The 17,747-nt window shown below is 41.8% G+C and overlaps 1 protein-coding gene across 3 annotated transcripts in view; it reads left to right on the top strand.

Moving 5' to 3' along the window:
- Positions 1-17,747, top strand: part of PGAP1 (post-GPI attachment to proteins inositol deacylase 1) — a 1,346,394-nt gene that overhangs the window by 403,826 nt on the left and 924,821 nt on the right. For all 3 annotated transcript variants that reach the window (XM_063934105.1, XM_063934104.1, XM_063934106.1), the window contains one exon: positions 1,965-2,031. In XM_063934105.1, the coding sequence (XP_063790175.1) occupies positions 1,965-2,031 (67 nt within the window). The remainder of the gene's footprint in view (positions 1-1,964; positions 2,032-17,747) is intronic.

The raw sequence follows: 17,747 nt of genomic DNA, 5'->3' as shown, positions 1-17,747 counted from the left end.
CTGTGGACCCTGCCGGAGAAATAAACGTTATGGTAAGAAATTACCGTTGATAACGGTATTTCTCCTAAGTCCACAGGGATCCCACCCTGACGCACCTGATTTGAGAATCTGTATACTCACTAAACTCTTCCCTCTTGCATGGAAGCGTGTGCATGTGGGTTTTAAACCTGAATAGGATTCTACATAATGCTCCTGCCTATATGCTTTGGAAATAACTGATTTGACTGAGTCAGTGGGCGGGATTATATGGACGAGCCTGGTGCACTCTGGAAGGCCTGAAAGCTTGTGATCGCTTGGTGCAAATCGGCTGTCGCATACTGTATGTCATAATTTCCCAATGTTGTCCTGTGGATATCTGTGGACTTAGGAAAAATACCGTTATCAACGGTAAGTTCTTACCATAACGTATATTTTTCTCTTAATCCATCTCTCTCCCTGCTTTATGTCCTGGGCTATGGGACACAAAGGAAGTAACTTCAACATCATTGAGATTTTTTTAAAAGTAACCCAGCTCTTACATCATACTTACCTACTTTCCTGGATTCTGTGGGAGACACCCAGTTTTTCATGTAGTCCCCCACCCCAGAAATAGTAGGCAGCCCTCCTGCATTCTGCTCCCTTCCTATTGAAGTGGGCACAATGCAAAGATAAATACAAGGAATCAGCAGTACTGCAGAGGGGGTGTGGCCTAATGACATGATTCTATGTTAATCGCGTCAATTTAAGCTTACCCATATGCACATTTTCACCAATCATGCTTTCACCATGAGGTGGTGGGCCCTAATTATTTTATTAACCTGGCCCCGCCCCTGTCACCGCTCACCCACTACTCCTCTTTGGGTATCTTTTGGAGAGTAAATCTTTAACGTAAGTAATTGTGTTTTGCATGCACCTTTAGTCACGGGGTTTCAGTGTCCCCCAGTGGACTTAAGAAAAAGATTTAACAGTACAAGAATCCCTCTTTTCTATCTACATTATGTGTTTATGAATGCCAGTAACATGAAATCAACTTGTCTTAGAAATGTGATGGTTCTGGACATGGGGGGTAATTCTGAGTTGATCGCAGCAGGAACTTTGTTAGCAGTTGGGCAAAACCATGTGCACTGCAGGGGAGGCAGATATAACATGTGCAGAGGGAGTTAGATTTGGGTGGGTTATATTGTTTCTGTGCAGGGTAAATACTGGCTGCTTTATTTTTACACTGCAATTTAGATTGCAGATTGAACACACCACACCCAAATGTAATTCTCTCTACACCTGTTATATCTGCCCCCCCTGCAGTGCACATGGTTTTGCCCAACTGCTAACAAAATTGGTGCTGCGATCAACTCAGAATTAGGCCCATGGTGAGTTCCAGCCCCACACCACCTGTCTCCTTTTTAAAAACATTGTTTGTCCATAGGGGGTCATTCCGAGTTGATCGCTAGCTGCCGTTGTTCGCTGCGTAGCGATCAGTGAAAAAAACGGCTAATCTGCGCATGCGCACACACGTTGTACGGTTTCAAAGTCCATGTGGTTTTGCACTGGTTCTAGCGACAATTCCAATCGCACAGCCGAACGCAAGGAGATTGACAGAAAGAGGGCGTTTATGGGTGTTAACATTTTCTGGGAGTGTTTGGAAAAATGCAGGCGTGGCCTGGTGTTTGCTGGGCGGGTATCTGACATCATTACCGTGTCACTCGTCGCAGCAATCATCGCACAGGATAAGTAACTACAGGGCTGGTCTTGTTTTGCATAAAATGTATTTGCAAATGCTCTGCTGCACAGGCGTTCGCACTCCTGCAAAGCGAAAATACACTCCCCCGTGGTCGGCGACTATGCATTTGCACGGCTGCTAAAAACTGCTAGCGAGCGATCAACTCGGAATGATCCCCATAATCAGAAATTCTGTTTTGCTATCTGTGCTTAAAAACTTTAAATCTTTGTGCATACAATCATTTCTCCAGTGTTATTTTTTTCTGCAGGTGCAGAGAATTGAATCTAGCTACTGCAAGAGCTTTGTTTGACCTTATTGATGAAAATACAAGACAGGTTTGTTGGCCATATTTTTATTCCTTTAGCTTTGATGTTGTTTGTTTTTGTTTGTTTTCTATCTTTCAGGGAAATATTGAATTTAGTGCTGCATAATAAACAATATTTTCAAATATTTTCAAATGTGTTTTAAATTGGCAGAAAAACTCTTTTGCTATTACAAAAGAGAAAATATACTGTGACAGATGTACTAAGCCTTGAAGAGTGATGAAGCGGAAAGAGATATACTACCAAGCAATCAGCTGCTGTCATTTTCAGACACAATCTGTAACAGACACAAGTTAATTGCCTGGTACTTTATCACTCTCAAAGGCTTATTACATCTCTCCCACTATCTACAGTAATATCAAAACTTTTGCAGACGCCATTTTTTGTTTTATGTTCTTTTGAAAGTGTAAATGATGGAAATAAAATCAACCTTTTTTTGACATGTTATAAGAATGTCTAATCTGTAATTTGATGCCTTTTGAAAATTTTTCCATCTTTCCTTGGCTTCTTTTTGCTCATTAAAATGAATTTTTGCCTGGGGTGCCCAAACTTTCAAACCCCACTGTGTATATGTGTGTATATATATATATATATATATATATATATATATACACACACACACACACACACACACACACACACACACACATAAAAAGACTATATATATATTATATATATATAGAGAGAGAGAGAGACTGTAAGTTATAATTTTATGAAACTCTGAGTGACACCTAGATATTGAGACTATATACAGTATATATATATATATATATATATATATATAATGTGTTTTCTCTGTATGGGTCCACAGGATAACATTGGGATATGGTTGAGCGACAGCGGAAATGGCACCAACATGGTCACGAGCTTTCTGGCCTCCCAGGATGCATCGGGGCTTCCCCATATAGTCCCGCCCACTGACTCAGTCAAATCAGTTTTTTACTTGGTGCAGCAGGAAGCTTTTATTATGTTATTTTTATAGATTTACTATGTTTTTTGAGCAACTTTTCTTAACAGCGTCTTAAACGCATACTGGAAAGAGTCGCTCCAACAACTCCCCACCGGGTCGCAACACCGCTTACCTTCGCTGTACAGTGCTGTCTCGACGGGCGTCTGTGTTGGATGTTCTAGCAAGTCCAGCAGACGTAACCAGGCTGTGGCCGGAGCATGGGGGGAAGGTAAGTGTATTGATTTCCTCTTACTAGAGGGGTCCGGACACAGCTACACTGTATTGGAGGAGACTAAAAACAGTGTGTTGATGCGCCGAACATATCGAGTGCGACAGCGCTACGCTCTAGGGATCATAGGCGCCAGAACTAGGTAGAGGCCGCAATCCTTATGGTTTAAGTCAACAGGGGGATTCAGACGCTCTCCTGGCCGCCCCTCCGAATTCATGACCAGTTTCCGTGCATCTCCCGTCCATGAACTGAATGACCTCACTTCCGTCTCAGACGCTACCACGAGGGTACTCTGTCGCAGCTTAGACACTGCGGTTGTGTACACTAGAGATCCCACCAGGCCTTAGCGTCTGCATATACGCGGAAGTCGCTGAGCGTCCGTGTCCGTCAGTGAGCGACTGTGTCCGTTATCAGTTATCAGGAGCGGTAGTGTACATCAGTAGCGTCTGAATCCACTCCTCGTGTTACAAGCACATTTGCTTGGATATGGAAGTGTGGTGAGTCTCCCTGTATCCTGCTCTACAGAGGAAGGGTATACAGTACTAAAAATTATCTCTACTTGTTAGTATGAATTGTTAATTTTTAGTACATATTGCATATGAGATCTGTATATTACTGTGTTTTCTGCATGTTATGTTGAAAAAGAACCAGTTGAAACAGAAGTACAATTTTCCTACTTACTTGTAAGTTGTTATGGGGGTTGTATTCTCATATGACAATGTCTAATGCAAACATGTGACTGACTGCTAGTATGTGTTCTGACTTTTCTATGTTGTCAGTCCTGTTCTGACCCTCAATTCAGGTGCACGGCTGTGGTCAGATTGATCTCACTTCTATATACTTATATATAGGTGATTTTCAGTCACAAATTGTGTAGTCATTAACAGATTATTACCATGTCTGTGAACAGCAAAAGTGATGAGGAAAATTTATCAAGCACTCCTACATCCCTAGCATGCTTATCTTGTAAGACAGGGTTAATTGGTATGGACCAATTGGTCACTTATGAGGGGTTGTGTGCGAACTGTTTTGCTTTTCAGCAAAGTAAAAAATAGGAGTTGGTTTGTGAATACCAAATTGCTTTCTAACAAATATTTAAAATGCCCGCTCTAATATATAGTGTAAACGCCTGCACATCTTATTACCATGTGCCATGAATGTGCGCTATACATCGCAAAACACTGCATCCCATAAGAGAAAACAATACACCCACACACTGTCTGAGTTCCAAAGCTCATTGATGTCTATATTTGTTATTAAAAGGATATGTATTCAGTATATCACAATGTACAGTATACATATAGTTACATGGTTACAATTTATACAGTAAGCAGTTAATACATACAGTTACAGGCCAGCGATACAATTACCATATATTTCTCATATAAATTCGTCCCTCCATATCACTCTCTCTCTCTCTCTCTGTGTAAAATCATGCAGGACCTGGGCAGACAGCATCTCCATCATCGTCTGTGACAAAACAGCAACTCGCAACTGTGTGTCTCTGTAATGTGTTATCTAGTTTAAGGGAGGGAACTTTCTCATTCATGATGAGTCACTGGTCTGTTCGTATGCTAAACAGGTTCAGCCTTGAAGACATCCAAAGGGCTGGCCTGAGTTTCCTGTCCACCACCTGTTTGGAATGTCTATTATTCTAATAAAAGTGACTTTAGCTTTCATACATTTAATCATAACTATTTGTTGCAATGTCCTACAACCTAATAACAAATATCAAATGAATCTACACATTAATCTGCTTGCTTTAATACCAAATATGACAGGTCTATCTTGCTTCGTTCCAATAATACACATACATGACATTACTCCATTATATAATTTTAAATCATTATGATGTCCGGCGCTTTATATTATTAGAATTATGTGCTGTATGAAATAAGTGTTGAATCCATCTCTGGCATGACCGTGTAAATGCGTGTGTTACCATATTTTGCTGTACTCGCTGCGCATATTTGCAAGCATAGCAACTTATATGTGTGGAGTCTGTATGTTCTCTCTATGTAATATTTTTGACTTCGACAGGTTCAACCACCAACAGAGCCACCATGGAATATGTTCACAAAGACTTTATCCTCAATAACGGACAGGTTAACTCCGGTAGCACCACCTCAAGGGTTAGGTTACACTATTAACCCATACATGCAGCTCCCTTCATTACAGCTTGGTTCCAGTAGCCTCTACAAGCAACCAAGGGACAGGTAAGACTAAGACAGATACGTCTATGTGGCAGACTACACAAGATGATACAACAGATGATGATACAGTATATTCAAATACTCCATATGATGATCAGTCGCAGAGTTTTAGTTCAGAGGATGTAGCTGAACTTATTGATGCTGTGAGGGCTGATCTCGCTTTGCAAGAGCCGGCCAAGGCAGTGTTAAAATATAAAGCACCTGTGTTTAAACGAACAAAATCAGTGAAAACTGAATTCTTAGCGTCAGATAAGCTGACGGAAATGATGGACGAGTCTTGGGCAACGCCCAGTAAAAAATATAAGATTCCGAAAAGATGGCATTCTTATTATCCATCTCCAGCTGCGGATTGTTCTAAAAGAGAAGTTCCTCCTAAAGTAGATGCACATGTACTGCGACTTGTGCATAATTCTGCTTTACCACTGTCATCTACCTCTCTAAATGATGTCACAGACAGAAGGTTAGATAGCTTCCTGAAAAAAATATTTTCTCTAGTAGGAGCAGTGGTAAGACCTGCTATGTCTTCGGCCTGGGTAGCAAAGGCAATGGGCGAATGGATAGAGGAACTAGAGAATGACATCTCTTCTCCTAATAGGGAGCAAGAGTATCATTTAAGCCGTTTAAGAGAATCTGCCCAATACTTGGAAGAAGCAGCAATTGATATTGGTGCAGTTGCTTCTAAAGCTTCAGCCTTGACAGTAGCCGCTCGCAGAGCAGTTTGGCTACGTACCTGGAAAGCAGATGCGGATTCCAAGAAAAAATTGGAAGCATTGCCTTTCATTGGTAATATATTTTTTGGGAAACCATTATCTGTTATCCTAGAATCAGAGGCTGAATCAAAGAAGGTCAGATTTCCGGCTACTTATAACCCTAAGTCTAAGGGTTCAAAGTTTTGCTCATTTCGTTGGCAAAGCAAAGCGAAAGCTAAAGAGGAGTCTAAGCAACCCCAGTTCAAAACCAGGGGTAGGAAGCAGTGGGCTGGCAAAAAGCCATCTTCCAAGCCTGAACAGAACCCATCAGCCAGAAGAGATGGCCCCCTCCATGCGGAGGCCCAACTCCTTCATTTTTGCACACATATGGCAACAGTCAACAACAGATGCTTGGGTGCAGAAGGTGGTATCTCAGGGGTATGGGTTCCCATTCAGGAGGCAGCCTCCTCAAAGATTTTTTTGCACCAGCCCGTCTCGTATAGAGTCGAAGGCCAATGCCCTGCAAGAAGCAGTCCAAAAATTACTGCAGTCAGGTGTGATTGTCCCAGTACCGCCATCACATAGGGGACAGGGGTTTTACTCCAATCTATTTCTGATCCAGAAGCCAAATGGGTCATTTCGACCAATTCTCAATCTGAAAATGTTGAACAAATACATTTGGATTCCAAGGTTCCACATGGAGACGTTATGCTCCATAATGTTGGCTGTGGAACCGGGAGATTACATGGTACCTCTGGATGTACGGGATGCCTACCTACATGTGCCAATAACACTGTCTCATCAGTGTTACCTCAGGTTTGCCATCATTCAGGAACATTTTCAGTTCCAAGCTTTGCCCTTCGGGCTAGCAACAGCACCCAGTGTGTTTACCAAAATGATGGTGGTTATGGCAGCTTGTCTGCGCAAACAGGGGATAAGAATATTCCCATACCTCGACGACCTGTTAATCTTAGCACATTCGCAAGATTTACTTTTGAGCCATCTTCAACAGACAGTAGTTTGTTTACAGAGACACGGGTGGCTCATAAATTGGGAAAAGTCGTCCCTGAATCCGTCACAGCGGATGGTTCATTTGGGGGCCATATTAGATTCAGACCTACAGAAAGTTCTCTAACCAGAGAAAAAAATAGTCAAGGTGCAGGTCATGGCTCAGGAAGTGTTGCAAGCCCAGACAATGTCAGTCCATGCAGCAATGCGACTGTTGGGTCTGATGGTATCAACCTTCAACATGGTGGAATATGTGCAATTCCACTCCAGGCAATTGCAGCACCTTATTCTGACCAAATGGAACGGAAATCATCTGACGATAAAACAAATGATAAAGTTTCCAGTAAACGTAAAAAGGTCTCTAGCGTGGTGGCTACAGACAGACCATTTAAACAAGGGGAGACCCTTTTGGATAAAAGAATGGCAAGTCCTGACAAAAGATGACAGCCTGGGCTGGGGTGTGGTACTCGGATGCCTTTGGTTCCAGTGAAAATGGACCGCAAGGGAAAGTCGCCTGCCGATAAATCTGTTGGAAATAAGGGCCATTTACTTGGCTCTGGTTCAGGCAAATGACAGTCTGCAAGGAAGACCGGTCCAGATTCGCTCAGACAATGCGACAGCAGTAGCGTACCTCAATCATAAGAGAGGAACTCACAGCAGGAGACTGATGGAGGAAGTAACTCCCATTCTAAGATGGGCAGAGCTCCATCTCCCAGCATTGTCAGCAGTGTTTGTCGGTGTTCTGAACTGGAAAGCGGATTTTCTCAGTTGACACACCATTCAGGAAACCGAATGGGCATTACACCCAGAAGTGTTTCAGACACTAGTACACAGATGGGGTCTACCAGAGATAGACCTCATGGCGTCTCGTCTAAACAACAGAGTTCCAAGGTACGGATCGAGAATAAGGGACCCAGGAGCAGTCCTTGTAGATACACTGTCAGTAGAATGGAAATTTCATCTGCATATCTGTTCCCTCCAATAGCTCTGTTACCCAGAGTAGTGAGAAAAATAAAGCAAGCAAAGAGAGCGATGATTCTAATAGCTCCAGCTTGGCCAAGAAGGCATTGGTACACAGATCTGCTGAGAATGTCCATGGGAGCACCGATACTGCTACCTCAACGTCCAGATCTGTCAATGCAGGGTCCTTGTTGCCACAGTCATCTGGATCGTCTGTCTTTGATGGCGTGGCTGTTGAAACCTCTATCTTAGAAGCTAGAGGATTTTCAAAACAAGTAATCCAAACTATGCTTAGAGGAAGAAAGCCTTCTTCAGCTCGTGCGTTTCATAGAATATGGCAAACCTATAATCATTGGTGTACTGGAAAAAGTTTGAATCCAAGATCTTTTAAAGTATCCAGCATTTTGGATTTCCTTCAAGCAGGATTGGATAAAGGTTTGAAAGTTGCTTCCTTGAGAGTTCAAGTATCAGCATTAACTGTATGGTTTCAGCGGAAGATTGCTGATTTACAGGATGTACGTACTTTCTTTCAGGGAGTTGTACATATTCAACCTCCCTCTGTTCCTCCTGCATCTCCCTGGGATTTGGATTTAGTTCTTAAATTCCTCCAGGGTCCTCCGTTTGAACCGCTTAAGAGAGCAGATCTTAAATGGTTAACGGCTAAAGTGCTTTTTCTACTGGCAATGGCATCAGCCAGAAGAGTGTCAGATTTAGGAGCGTTATCGTGAAAGTCTCCTTTCCTAAGTTTTTTTCCAGACAGAGCAGTTCTCAGAACGAGATCTGGTTATCTTCCAAAGGTGGTTTCAAAGTTTCACCTGAATGAAGAGATTGTAGTCCCAGCTTTTCAGGTATCGGGACTATCTGCGGGAGAAGCGTCGCTGGACGTAGTCCGAGCTTTAAGAATCTACATAGATCGTACTAGTGCTATCAGGAAAACAGATTCTCTCTTCATCCTCTATGGATTTCATAGAAGAGGATGGCCTGCTAGTAAACAGACGCTGGCGAGATGGCTCCGAATGGTAATATCAGAAGTCATGCAGATCTCCCTACTCCGGCTAATGTTTCTGCTCATTCTACACCTAATTTAGGTCCTTCATGGGCAGCACAACAGGGTGCTTCAGCAGAACAGATTTCTAAGGCAGCCACATGGTCTTCCATAAACACATTCATTAGACATTATGTCTTGGATACTTTTGCCTATCATGACGCAGACTTCGGGCGAAAGGTCCTCCTGTGCAATCAGGAGCGTCCCCACCACTAAAATTGTCTTTGGGAATCCCAATGTTATCCTGTTGAGCCAGCCATAGAAATAGACGTTATGGTAAGAACTTACCATTGATAACGTGATTTTTCTTATGTCCACAGGTATCCACAGGGATCCCACCCTGACGCACCTAATTTAAGGATCTTGCGAATCACTAAACCTCTTCCCTCTTGTATGGAAGGGTGTGCATGTGTGTTCTTATCGCCTAAATAGGTTTCTACCTGATGCTCCTGCCTAAATCGCTGTGGAAAGAACTGATTTGACTGAGTCAGTGGGCTGTACTATATGGGGAAGCCCCGGTGCATCCTGGGAGGCCAGAAAGCTTGTGACCGTGTTGGTGCCATTTCTGCTGTTGCTCAACCATATCCCAATGTTATCCTGTGGATACCTGTAGACATAAGAGAAATCACGTTATCAACGGTAAGTTCTTACCATAACGTCTATTTTTATAAACACATCACCTTTTTTATATATATTTCATTGATATATACCATAAGGATTATACATTTGCTGAATCACATGCTTGCCACTTTTTTATATGAAGTTATAGAATAGAACTGTATAAAACTTCAGTTTTTCTAAATGAAGTTTTTATGTGACTACCTATAAATATGGAGCCACCACAAGTGGGACATATCCTTAACAAAGTGCCTATACTGCATGCAATGCGTTGGAAACACAGGCGGTATATCGCCACGTCTGCCGGGAAGTGACGTTACGGAGTTTTAATCAAGTTTCGGCTGTGACTGAGAGGCATCGGCAAACAGAGTCAGCACACAGAAGATCAAGTGTGACCACGACCGAAGGACTGGAGATAGGGTAGGGACAGATATTAATCCAACCCGGGTCCTTAACATCGAGTCAAAACGGAACACTTAATGTGCATGTTGTAACTTTGGACTCCTAAATCTCTTTGTGAAGAGCTGTAAACATTCAACCGAAGGCACATAGCACTGTATTATTTTATATATTTTAACCTTAACTTTTCTTTTTCAGCATTGATGGTACATTATTATAACACATTTATTATACAAGCACTCCATTTACACATTATATAGGTTTAGGTTAAAATCACTACAGCAACCAGACCAACACGTGAATTATGTGAGATGAAAATACATAGGGTCGTTATTGGATAGAAGCAGTATCAATGCTGTTATGTGCGCTGATGCCGCTTCTCCCCATGTGTGAAGGAGGGGATGTGTGCAAGAGGCAAAGCAGGAGGTGTTATACCCACACGATATGTGCAGGTACAATACATTTGCGCCATAGTGTGGTAAAGTAGCTAAAGTAATGGAAGCACGCACTGTGCATGCTGTGACTATTAAGAAGTGCCAGACTACATTGGGTCTTAATTGTATATGTTGCTGCATTCTAATACAGATATATGGGCAATTAGTTAAGACTGCGTCTGCAGCTATTTTTTATGAAGCTCTGAGTGACACTTAGATATTGAGACTATATATATATATATATATATATATATATATACACTAAAGCCCGCACTCACATCCTATCAATAACAGCAGTGGGGTGCACCCAATGGAGTCACATTGGTACAGTGAATCCACAAATATAGAACAGATCCCATTGGGGAGAGGCACTCTCCAGACAGTCAGATGAATCCAATCAAGGTACAAAAAGTGTTTTAATGTTCAATATAATAGCTCCAAGTTGTCAACGTTTCGATTCTAACACAGAATCTTTGTCAAGACGAGCAGTTACAGCAACATCCAACGTCATATATATACACTGTACAAAAAGACAAACAAAAAAACAAAAACAAAAGGTATTGAAAATAATGAACAATGTCTCACGGGCCCACATGCAGACCAAAGTACACCACCCCTCTGAAAAGTACCATAATATGCTCAAAAGCATCTATCAATGTGTCCAAAACAGCAGCCACAACCAAAGATAGTGAAGAGTCCACTAAGGTATACTCGCATGCATATATACACATCAAATGTGTATACGTATATCCTCATAAATGTGTATAATACTATCCTAAACCAAAGGGTATCACCACTATGTAACCCACAAAAAATTTTTTTTGCTTACTCAATGCATGATTCACAAGCCCATACATCAGTGGTAGAGTCACATAAGACCTAGGTATAAAATATTGGTCAGGTGAAAATACTCAGTAAAAGACATTCAGGTATAATCCAACAAATCAGTCAACCAACTCACAGTATATACAAGGATAGAAGTATCCATCAAGAGTGTTCATTCTCCAGAGAAACTGCAACAAGATAATAAATCATAGAAGGATCTGTCACCAGATCATCCACTTAGTATTATACCAAAATAGACCCAGAGTCATAATCAAAGTTACTCACAGGAGTCTCGGGCAGTCAGCACAAACACATGGGAGCATCAGGACAGGGCTGTGTAAAGCTCTACTGTTCCATGCTCCAGTTATACGATCCAAACAGGAAGTGATGTCACGGCTAGTATAAGTCCCAAATCAAGCCTAAATACACTCTAACAATACACTATAAACTGCTCACTGTAGCCACAAAGAATACACCTGTGCGCCACATGATCCACAAATTCATATGCAAAAACGGGCATCAGATACTAAGAAAAACCCGTAATCAACCAGGCGGAAACTACCTGCGTTCCAACTGCCGCGGGCGGAAGTAACAAGCGTTCCACCTCATTCATCCGGCCGCAGCAGCGAGCGTCCACATCAGTACCTACCACATAGCTCTGGGAGGGCGGAAATAATATGTCTGCGTTTCAACTGCCGCGGGCGGAGGTACCATGGGTTCCACATCAGTCCTCCGGCCGCAGCAGTTAGTGTAAATGTCAATGCCAACCACATAACTATGGTAGGGCGGAAGCAAAATGCGTTCCAGCTCTTCCAAGGCAGAAATGCCTGCGTTCCACACTCTCCTAACGCCAACAGATGCCGATAGTATGACTCTGAAACTGACTATGAAAGAAATGATAGGACTCATAAAACCTGTCCACAAGGGGCCCGTGAGAATAAAGAAAGACATGTGGTCACATACACTGAAATATACATGTGTCTATAAACACGTGTAAAATGTTTCTATATATACACATATAATGCACAAACACTTATACACGTACATGTATACACACATATAAAACAACAAGAATGTGCATATACTGAAACAGGGTAATAGAATATATTTACAAAGAGACAAAAAATTAATAGAAAAAGAAATATGCTGGCATGTATAAACTACAGAATAGCATAATAAGCAATGTTGATTAGAAAATCGATGCAATCCCAAAGTAAGATTATTCATAAAATCACAATACAGATATGATCTGGGTACTTAGAGAAAGATATTAAAGGTGTTATGCTCATTCAGACCACGGGGAGCAACAGTATCCAAGGTCGAAATCCAGTAGCTTTCACACTGTTTAAGTTGCAGAAGGCGATCCCCTCCCAACTCTAATGGGGGAATCCAATCAATTAACATACATTTTAAATTAGCCACTTGGTGACCATACAGCATATAGTGTCTTGCCACCGGTTTATCTGTTTTCCGTGTCTGTAGAGCTGCTCTGATGGTGGTTCTGTGATTTGCCATTCTATCACGGAAGCATCGTGAGGTTAACCCCACGTAATAAAGTCCACATGGACATGTGAGTAAATATATAACATACTCCATTTTACAATGGAGATGGTATTTGATCTGAATATGCTTGCCAGAATGTGGATGGGGAAAAGATTTTCCAACCAACATTGATCTGCACGTAGTGCAACCTCCACAAGAGTAACTCCCTGGTTTGGTGCTCATCACTTGTGTAACATTTGGGCGTTCTGTAGGTACCATCGTCTGTCGCATCAATAGCTTTTTAAGATTTGCCCCTCTACTATACGCCATCATTGGTCGTGGCATACGTGTGAAGGGTAGCGAGGAGTCTGAAGAAAGAATCGGCCAATGTTTCTTTAAAGTCTGTTGCGTATGATGAGAATACTGGTCAAACCTGGTAGTAAAAATCATTCGGTGTTCACTAGAGTGTTTATTACGACTAACTCCTTGGAAAATAATCCGGGCTTTTTGTAGACATTTAGATAGTACCAACCTAAAATACTATCTAAATGTCTACAAAAAGCCCGGAATATTTTCCAAGGAGTTAGTTGTAATAAACACTCTAGTGAACACCGAATGATTTTTACTACCAGGTTTGACCAGTATTCTCATCATACGCAACAGACTTTAAAGAAACATTGGCCGATTCTTTCTTCAGACTCCTCGCTACCCTTCACACGTATGCAACCACCAATGATGGCGTATAGTAGAGGGGCAAATCTTAAACAGCTATTGATGCGACCGACGATGGTACCTACAGAACGCCCAAATGTTACACAAGTGATGAGCACCAAACCAGGGAGTTACTCTTGTGGAGGTTGCACTACGTGCAGATCAATGTTGGTTGGAAAATCTTTTCCCCATCCACATTCTGGCAAGCATATTAAGCTCAAATACCATCTCCATTGTAAAATGGAGTATGTTATATATTTACTCACATGTCCATGTGGACTTTATTACATGGGGTTAACCTCACGATGCTTCCGTGATAGAATGGCAAATTACAGAACCACCATCAGAGCAGCTCTACAGACACGGAAAACAGATAAACCGGTGGCAAGACACTATATGCTGAATGGTCACCAAGTGGCTAATTTAAAATGTATGTTAATTGATTGGATTCCCCCATTAGAGTTGGGAGGGGATCGCCTTCTGCAACTTAAACAGTGTGAAAGCTACTGGATTTCGACCTTGGATACTGTTGCTCCCCGTGGTCTGAATGAGCATAACACCTTTAATATCTTTCTCTAAGTACCCAGATCATATCTGTATTGTGATTTTATGAATAATCTTACTTTGGGATTGCATCGATTTTCTAATCAACATTGCTTATTATGCTATTCTGTAGTTTATACATGCCAGCATATTTCTTTTTCTATTAATTTTTTGTCTCTTTGTAAATATAATATTCTATTACCCTGTTTCAGTATATGCACATTCTTGTTGTTCTATATGTGTGTATACATGTACGTGTATAAGTGTTTGTGCATTATATATGTATATATGTGTATATATAGAAACATTTTACACATGTGTTTATAGACACATGTATATTTCAGTGTATGTGACCACATGTCTTTCTTTATTCTCACGGGCCCCTTGTGGACAGGTTTTATGAGTCCTATCATTTCTTTCATAGTCAGTTTCAGAGTCATACTATCGGCATCTGTTGGCGTTAGGAGAGTGTGGAACGCAGGCATTTCCACCTTGGAAGAGCTGGAACGCATTTTGCTTCCACCCTACCATAGTTATATGGTTGGCATTGACATTTACACTAGCTGCTGCGGCCGGAGGACTGATGTGGAACGCATGGTACCTCCGCCTGCGGCAGTTGAAACGCAGGCATATTATTTCCGCCCTCCCAGAGCTATGTGGTAGGTACTGATGTGGACGCTCGCTGCTGCGGCCGGATGAATGAGGTGGAACACTTGTTACTTCCGCCCGCGGCAGTTGGAACACAGGTAGTTTCCGCCTGGTTGATTACGGGTTTTTCTTAGTATCTGATGCCCGTTTTTGCATATGAATTTGTGGATCATGTGGCGCACAGGTGTATTCTTTGTGGCTACAGTGAGCAGTTTATAGTGTATTGTTAGAGTGTATTTAGGCTTGATTTGGGACTTATACTAGCCGTGACATCACTTCCTGTTTGGATCGTATAACTGGAGCATGGAACAGTAGAGCTTTACACAGCCCTGTCCTGATGCTCCCATGTGTTTGTGCTGACTGCCCGAGACTCCTGTGAGTAACTTTGATTATGACTCTGGGTCTATTTTGGTATAATACTAAGTGGATGATCTGGTGACAGATCCTTCTATGATTTATTATCTTGTTGCAGTTTCTCTGGAGAATGAACACTCTTGATGGATACTTCTGTCCTTGTATATACTGTGAGTTAGTTGACTGATTTGTTGGATTATACCTGAATGTCTTTTACTGAGTATTTTCACCTGACCAATATTTTATACCTACTGTAGGTCTTATGTGACTCTACCACTGATGTTTGGTCGAAGTTGTCGTTTTAATGGACAACTTCTTGTTGCCCACTAAATTTCCCCTTCACCTTTCCACCCTTAGGGATGTTTCCCTTATCGTGCTCGGATTTACTGGCTACTGAGGAAGTCACTTAATTTTTTTCTGGGTATTTGTGACACCTGACATTAACCAACTGTGGACTGGAGAAGGTTTTTAAGTTCACTCTGGGCCTAGTAGTCACCCCGGCCCTCCCTGGTCTTGGCCTACATGGACAATTCCACCTTTTATGGCCAAGCTCTTGGCACCAACTTTGCCCCCACCCTTTCCCTCAGAGTGAGGCATTGGTCCTTTCATTTGTTGAACTTTTAGTGCTTTCTTCAGTCTTTCCAGCTTGGATAACATTTTCTTCAATAACGTGACTGCTTCGTCCTCCGATCTCCCATCGTTGACCCTAGTCACCGACTCTTGCTGATCTATGACCGGCACATAACCCATTTTGATTCTCTTCATTATTTTTGCCCCGTGGGGTTGGGTTTAACCACTACTCACAACACCCTTGGTCTGGTACTGATGCCCACGAGTTCAGCTTGGTCTGGAGTTCACTGGTATGTGTGCCGCTACCTTGTGGCTGTTGAGTCCTCTGCCACGTGTGGCACGACTAGCAGAAGGGTCCTTCTTCAGGTGCCATTTGTAACAGGAGTCTTGCTAGAATGCACTCTGCTACAAAAATTCCACCAACGACCGACTCCAGGCTTCTGCAAAAACAACAAATACCTTTTAGTCAGGTAGCCCAAAAACAAAGATATACATAAAACAAAGATCACTGTCTTTAGTATAAACAACCAGGGAGGTCTCTTCCTCTTACTACTAAATAAGGAACCCTTCAGGTCTCGACATCCTGACACTAGTGCCCCAGTCTTCCAGATCTCACTGTCCCTAGCAGGCCTATCACCTGGACACTAACTGCCTTCAGGAGCCCTGACTCATGGGAGAGACTCTGCCTTAAACCCAGCACCCAGGTGCTGGCTGATGAAGCAGCTTCTTGGGCTAAGAAGCCTATAAGACCTGGTCTGGGCCAAATGGATGGGAACCTGGTCCATACACAATTCCCATCCACCCCCAGGACACTATGTGTAGCTTAGAGGTGGCAAAGTTCCTCTCCTGCCACAAGTTACCCTTATCTTGCTATAATAGGGCAGCTCCTCTAGAATAACCCTACTGCTAGTACAGGGTTCTAAGAAATATGTTAAAAACAAATTCTGAGGGCGCACAATATACAATTTAAAATGTATCAGTAACAATTCAACCAGCAACCAAATACAAATAGTGATAAAATTTATTGTACAATTTTTCATGGTACAAATTCATAACAGATATACAAATAGGCAAACCCCTACAGAACTATCTGTTTCTGGGGGTTGCTACCTTTATAAAAGAGAATTATACTCTATAAAAGGACTTCATCAAGGAAAATCTGTTTGAAGAAAAAGCTCTTTAGCAGCCACCATCCAAGAATAGTGTGGCAAGTTTTCAAATGGTGAGAAAGATCCACATATAAGCTTGATATCATAGTGCTAAAGGTGATTTTATGAAAAAGAAATTGGATCCTAAGGTTGGCCCAATCTCACCAATGCTCTAATACTTTATAGTAGACCAAAGGTGATTTCGTGCATAGTGTATATTACTTCTGTGGATAAACACAGTGTTTTATCAAAGGCAATGTTTGTGTTATGTCTCACAGAATTTAGATGTTAGATTTATAGTGCAAATTAATGAAGCTCCAGCTAGATGTGAGTCTATCTCCTACCAAAAAATGCTTTTGTATTACAGTGTTTGGAAGATATTTATTGCACAATTTCAATCTAAGCTAAATCCAACTAAAGTTATCATTCTAAATATCCTCCATGTTTTCCAGGATGGACTCAGTAAAAGTCTATTCTTATCCACAGTAAAAATAAAATTTCAGCATTAAGTGTTTACTGGAAGCTAAATTGGCTACATAACAATTGAACATTCATTTATTTTTCATAGCGGTAAAGATATTTTCCCCTTTATTATTGTTCTTTTTTTGACACCATGCAACCTCAATTTAGTGTGTCATGCTCTAATAAATGCCCCATTTGAACCACTACAGCAGGGATGGGGAACCTTTGGCCCTCCAGCTGTTGTTGAACTACACATCCCATCATGCCCTTGAACAGTTTTAGCATGGCCAAATTGCAAAACTTTAGCAGGGCATGCTGGTATGTGTAGTTCAACAACAACTGGAGGGCCAAAGGTTCCCCATCCCTGCACTACTGGAATATCTGAGAGATGGATGACACTGAAAGTAATGTTCTCGGTGAAAAGTCACAATGACTATGGTG

This window comes from Pseudophryne corroboree, chromosome 7 (genome assembly GCF_028390025.1).
Source record: "Pseudophryne corroboree isolate aPseCor3 chromosome 7, aPseCor3.hap2, whole genome shotgun sequence".
Classification (NCBI taxonomy): domain Eukaryota; kingdom Metazoa; phylum Chordata; class Amphibia; order Anura; family Myobatrachidae; genus Pseudophryne; species Pseudophryne corroboree.
This window is presented reverse-complemented; position numbering and strand designations above follow the sequence as displayed.